This window comes from Nematolebias whitei, chromosome 12, assembly GCF_014905685.2.
Source record: "Nematolebias whitei isolate Nwh7 chromosome 12, NemWhi1, whole genome shotgun sequence".
In the NCBI taxonomy this organism is placed as follows: Eukaryota; Metazoa; Chordata; class Actinopteri; order Cyprinodontiformes; family Rivulidae; genus Nematolebias; species Nematolebias whitei.
Window position 1 is genome coordinate 11,836,566 of NC_056509.1, and position 6,835 is coordinate 11,843,400.

The window sequence follows — 6,835 nt, forward strand, 5'->3', positions numbered from 1 at the left end:
AACCAGTCTTTGCCGTAATGTATTTTGGGGTTTAAAAGCCACTGGGACGTTATGTTTAGAAAATAAACGTCTCAGTTTCTCTGATACCCCCTCAACATACGGAATGACCACTGGTCTGGGTCTGGGTTCCTCCTTTTCACCTGAAGGCTGACTGGAGTCCTGTTTGGGTTTCTTCTCTGCTTTCAGGAAGGCCCAGTTAGGATATGCACATTGCTCTAGAGCCTGTTTTGTGTAGGATTTCTCCTTCTGCCTGGCTCCCGAGCTAGTGGGGATGCTGTCTGCTCTGTGATACAGAGTCCTGATGACTCCTAACTTGTGCTCCAAAGGGTGATGGGAGTCAAACTGCAAATACTGGTCTGTGTGGGTGGGTTTGCGGTACACCTCGGTTTGCAAATGTCCTTTATCCGAGACTGAGACCTCACAGTCCAAGAAAGCCAACTTGCCATTTTTTACATCTTCTCGTGTGAACTTGATGTATTTATCCACAGAGTTGATGTGGTCAGTAAAATGTTGGACTTCCTGAGATTTAATTTTAACCCAGGTGTCGTCAACATACCTGAACCAATGACTTGGTGGTGTCCCTGAAAAGGACGTGTTGGATTTAATATTTTATACCTTTTTATAATTCCTATCAAGCACTCAAATGTCAGGTCATATAAAGTGTGTGTGTGTCTTTCTTCCAAGGTTGAACTATGTTTATAGAAAATGTTTGCTAATTCTAACTAGTTGACCTTTAAATATAATCTCATAGTAGCTAAAGATAATTTTACAAGTTCACATTTGATAAATTACAAGCAATCAAATCAGGCCAGAGAGCAGACTGATTAACATAAATAAAGCTAGAACAGCTCTTTAATTTAGACTATAGGTTGACTAAGTAAAATCAAATTAAGAGTATAACCATGATCCAAATAAAAACACGAACATAAGTTAGATAATATAATTATTCCTAGAAATAAACAACTATTTCAAATCAGTGTTATCACTAAGGTATAATCACGTTAAACAAACAGTGTTAACAGTTTTAAACGCAGACACAGAAACTAAGATGAATCTGCCTTAAAAACAGAATCACCAGACCTCCAACAGATATTGAATTAACACCCAGGAGGTAGGTAATAATTAATAGTTATTAATTATTACGCATAAACAATTTAGACACGAATCATTTTATATCCCTAAAGTATAATAGCAAGTTAAACTTTAAACAAAAGCCGATTTCAGTGAACCAAAACTTATCTGAAATATAGACGTAACGTCCTTGAGGGGGCGGGCTAAGTCGTAACCATAGCGACAGAAGCTGAACCAATCAGGAAGCTAGCCTTCTCAAACGGGGATAAAAGGCCGGGAATGACGCACGCGCACTGAGCATTTTCAGGGAGGCACGAGGCGGTTTGTTCTTAATGCTCCATTTATATGCATATATCTTATTAATGTAATTGTTTGTCTCTGAATATCTGTAACCCATGTTGTGTCAAATAAATCTTTTATACGAAGGGCGACGCCTCCGCCGTTTTGAACACGACGTGGTATTCTATCCACAACAAAAGTCAAGGCTCTCTTTTCTACCTCCTCCATGTACAGGTTGGCAACAATAGGAGAAACTGGAGACCCCATAGCACACCCATGTTTCTGCCTATAATATTGCTCCCCATATGTGAAGTAGGTTGACTGCAGGCACAGTTTCAAGAGTTGACACAGTTGTTCTGTGGAACAACATACCTGAACCTGTGGTTCAGGTATGTTGACGACACCTGGGTTAAAATTAAATCTCAGGAAGTCCAACATTTTACTGACCACATCAACTCTGTGGATAAATACATCAAGTTCACACGAGAAGATGTAAAAAATGGCAAGTTGGCTTTCTTGGACTGTGAGGTCTCAGTCTCGGATAGAGGACATTTGCAAACCGAGGTGTACCGCAAACCCACCCACACAGACCAGTATTTGCAGTTTGACTCCCATCACCCTTTGGAGCACAAGTTAGTAGTCATCAGGACTCTGTATCACAGAGCAGACAGCATCCCCACTAGCTCGGGAGCCAGGCAGAAGGAGAAATCCTACACAAAACAGGCTCTAGAGCAATGTGGATATCCTAACTGGGCCTTCCTGAAAGCAGAGAAGAAACCCAAACAGGACTCCAGTCAGCCTTCAGGTGAAAAGGAGGAACCCAGACCCAGACCAGTGGTCATTCCGTATGTTGATGGGGTATCAGAGAAACGGAGACGTTTATTTTCTAAACATAACGTCCCAGAGGCTTTTAAACCCCAAAATACATTATGGCAAAGACTGGTTCATCCCAAAGATCCAGTCCCCCGGCACAAACAGAGTAATGTTGTGTATGCTGTTCAGTGTCAGGAGGGCTGTGATCAGTCTTACATCGGGGAAACTAAACAGCCACTGGCCAAAAGGATGGCCCAGCACAGAAGATCAACATCATCAGGCCAGGACTCTGCGGTCTACACTCATCTCCAGGCCAGCGGTCACTCTATCAGGGATGAAGATGTTCACATCCTGGACAGAGAGGAACGATGGTTTGAGAGAGGAGTAAAGGAGGCCATCTTTGTGAAAAGAAATCGTCCATCATTAAACAGGGGTGGAGGCCTCCGGGTTCAACTGTCCCCCTCTTACAATGCTGTGATTGCTAGTATCACTCAGCCCTCTGTGAGCAGTAAACAGCCATCAGTGTGCTAATGACCCATTGTTAGGCTGATGGTCCTTCTTGAGCATGTGATCAGCTAGTTTTGGTTGTCAGCAGCAAACTGGTTGATCCACTCTAAGAAGGTGCTATTTAAGAGACTGAACTGAAAACAGCACCTCAGACTGAGGAAGTCTCTTGGATGAGAGACGAAACGTTTCTACATTTTTTTGCTTTGTTTTGCTTTTGTTTTTTTGAATGTCCAGAGGACCAGATTGAACTTTTTGGGATTTTTCTACGTGGAATATTGAGCATGCATCAGGATATATAGTACCAACTTTAAGTTTGTTGTGAAAATTGCTCTAGTTACCTGAAAAGAATTGAGGATGGTGAAAGTGTAGTTAACAATTTCAAACAAGGTTGTACCCTCATCCATGGTATAAAGTAAGAAGCCGACAATCCATGTCACTCCAAAGACAGGCGTTAGAAAAACTACCACTTTAAGAATGCTTTTGGCCGTCTCCTTGTCATCTGCCTTGCTGCTGTCGGGTATGGAGGTCTTCACCAATGTTACAATGACAACCACCATAGAAAAGAGATTTGCCAAAACAATGGTGAGCACTGGAAGAAGAAAAGCATGAATAGAGCCTTCCAATAGTCTTACATATATCAACCAGCAGGTTTCCCTGCTATAGTAGTCCTTGTTGGTGTATTTGTAATACACATAGCTAGCTCCCACCAATACAATTGGGACAACATAGCCTACAATGCTGGAGAGGAACATGAACACTCTCTTCCTCACAGGGCTGAAAACAAAGATGAGCTGGTGGACGAGCATCGAACTCAAGCACAACATCCAGGTGAACATAGCCAAGTAAAACAGGTGTTTGCACACAGTAAATGTAAAACACCAGGTGTCACTGATATTGTTAGGAAAGGCTGAAGCCAGGAAACTGCAATCAGCGAGCAAGCGAAACACGGCGATGTTGACTATAGATGTGTGACGGAAATGTGACAGGTTCGTTTTTGTCACAGCAGACCACACAAGATACTCAATGAAGAGGAAAACTAGCAGAGAGAAAATAGACACACCAAGGCCAATATATGTGATAAGGTCGAGGGAATGAGAAGACACATTGGCAGTTTTAGACATGAGAACAGAGAATGAAGTCAGGTGGTTGCACTCGCAAAGTGTTTGGTTATCTTCAGTGGTGTTGGCAATGCATCCCTCACTTGACCAGTCTCCTGCACTGGTGTCCCAGTAGACACATACATGTTCTGTAGCATCTGGTTGCTCATCAGGAAAAAGCATTTGAATTGTAATATTTGAATCACTGTAATTTGTCAATGTGGCTGACATCAAGATGCTGGTGCGATTTCTGCCAGGGAAATTTTTGTTATCTAATTTTTCCATTAAATTTTTCATCCCCATAGTTTTCATCATCCCAGTGGTCCTGTTCATAGACACTTCAACGCCAAACACAGTCATGTTACAGTCATCACTTGAGCAGAATTTTAGTTCCAGGTTTGTGCTGTTGAAGCCCTCACTCGTGTTCACCTCAATGTGCTTCACCAAAGACTCCACAGAATTAAGATATAGTTCTGACATTTGGTGACGTATGGTATCAGTTACTCCACTCCAGTTTGAGTTCACCATATTGCTTGCTCCTTCAATTAAATCCTGTAATAGAAACAGAAAAGCACAATGTGGTGAAATTTACAGGAATATTTTAGAAATGTTTCAAAATAATCCAAGAATAGAATTTTAGATAATGATATATGTTCTATTTCGTATAGGCTTCGCCCTTTAAGACTTTCGCTAGTGGGTTCATCCCTATGCGCTCTGCGCTGCACTGAAAAAACTTTAGTCCACACCCACCTGCTGTGTGTGGGCCTCACCCAAGGTCCGTATAAATTACGGTGAGACCGGGTAATCGGCTCCCATTGTTTCTTCAACCAGCTAGCTAGCACTGTCAGAAGAACGAAGAAGGAAAAGTTGTCCAGCTTTGACCGGCACAACCATTACTAAGGATGCCTGGGTCTCTGCCACGCCAACCTCCTGCCGTCCCGATGAGCTCTTCCTCCCCGAGGAGAAGTAGACGAACAGCCTTGTTCAAGGTAAGCGCCAAGGAGTGCTTTTCCGTAGTGGGCCGCTACCCAATGGACGACGCCATCGCCTTTTCTAATGTGTTTTTTTCTCGTGGTAATCAAATGATTTCCTTGAAAAAGGTGATGTTAGTAGCAGCCCCGCTGAATGTTTTTTCCGTGGGGGGCCGCTACCTGCTGGACGATGCCACAGCCTTTTTTAACGTGTTTTGTCCTCGTGGTAATCGAATGATTACCTCAAGAATTACCTCATGTTAGCAACAGCCCCGCTGGATGTTTTCTGAGGAGGGCCGCTACTCGCTAGATGACGCCACAGCCTTTTCTAATGTGTTTTTTTCTTCAGGTAAATCGGATGATTCCCTAAAAAAGGCGTTGTTGGCAGCAGCTCCGCTGAGTGGTTTTTTTTTCTGTGGCGGGACACTATGCGCGGGATGACGCCACCGCCTTCTTTGACGCAGAGTCATGCAGTGAATCGAATGACTCCTTCGAGAAAGGCAATGCGGAGCTGCCCCTTCCCTCCTGGAGAGCGTAGTGACGGAAGACAAGTGGCCGAGCGGATGCTCAGCTACCTCGGATTTTCCCACGTCAGTGACCACACCCAGCCGTCAGCACCCTCCTCTCGGAGTTGCCCGGCATAATCCAGGAGGATGTTAACACAAGGGACTTTCTGTATCTCGCCTCCCTCCACCCTGATCGAATGATCTGGCGGCAAGGTTGGCTCCGCCCCGACTCATCGTCCTGACCCCACCTGGCCTCGCTGTCCAGCTGTGACGTCACACTGGAACGAGGCTGCAGCTGGGCCGGCAAGCTGAAGACATCCGTCTCCACCTTCGCCTCCATCTCCAGAGTGGAGGGTTTTACCGATCAGTGTTTTTTCCCTCGGACCACCCCCCCCCCCCCCTCCCGGGGGAGCCAAGCCTTGCGGTGACATTTGGGGCAAAAGCTTCCTGGATGGACCAGCAACCTGTCCCTCCAGGGAAGCCTGACCAGATGGTGACCAGATGGTCTCCAACTGTGCTCACCAGTGCTCATTCCAGATGGCCGCAGCGAACAACAACATCGCCCTACTGGCCTACAGCATCTCTAAGAGGCTGGAGGAAGCAGACCTGCTGGAGGAGACAAGAGCTCTCTCTGTAAAGCTGCTGATGTCATCTTAAACATGTGCCACCTCTGCGATATGCCTGTCCCGCATCACCGCCTGGATGACCATGATCCAGAGGACCACTTGGCTACGCCTCTCACCATCATTGTCAGAGAGGTTGCAGAAAGACCTGATGGAGGGCCCCATCACCCCAGAGGCACTGTTCGGAGCCAACTTCAGGACGATCCTTGAGAAATCGCAGAGGTCCGAGGAGGTCTCAGAGACTGTACACCATCTGGTGACATCACAGTCCATCTGCCCCTCCGGCCGCTGGAGGGACCGCCTTGGCCAGCAACAGAACCAGAAGTGCTCCACAGCTGCGGCAGTGACTTCAAGCCCTGCTCCTCCGACTGCCCCCTCCACCAGGTAACAGATCCTTGAGGGGAAGGTATGTGTTTTTTGATGATGTATGTTTTTGATATAAAACAAAAACACCTCTGAAAGAAAAGTTTTTCATTTGAGATTGTCAGATCAGCTGATCTCTCAGCTGCCTCTCTTCACACATTCCCCATACAGAACGAGCCAGTAACCTCTAAACAGTGTTTTAAATGACACCGCAGTTCAGTAAATATCACAAGCCAGAGCCCGTTTTTAATTTCTGCTGTTTTCTGCCCACTCAGCGCAGCGGGAGTAATTGTGTTTTCTCCACGACAGCTACAGCCTCCACCGAAACGGTGTCTCACTCAGAAAGCGCTCATGCCTCCTCCTGGTGTGCGCTGGCTCACCTCAGCTCTATGAGACCGCAGCCTGGGCCCAGCACAGAGGCACACATTCAGCCCTTTTTTCTGTCGGAGCCCCCATTGGGTTTCTCATGTCTCAGAATTCAAGCTGACGGCAGTTCAGCTGTACTGCGTTTTAACCATGCTCTGAAAATATCCTGATGCATGCTCAATAATCCAGGTAGAAAAATCTAAAAAAGTTAAATCTGGTCCTCTGGACATTCAAAAAAA

General features: G+C 45.6%; 1 protein-coding gene across 1 annotated transcript in view; it reads right to left on the bottom strand.

Annotated features, from left to right (window-relative positions):
- The window catches only part of LOC119418750, a 31,451-nt gene that overhangs the window by 11,986 nt on the left and 12,630 nt on the right, over positions 1-6,835 (bottom strand). The window contains exon 5 of the mRNA XM_037686086.1: positions 4,197-4,319. Coding sequence (XP_037542014.1) covers positions 4,197-4,319 — 123 coding nt within the window. The remainder of the gene's footprint in view (positions 1-4,196; positions 4,320-6,835) is intronic.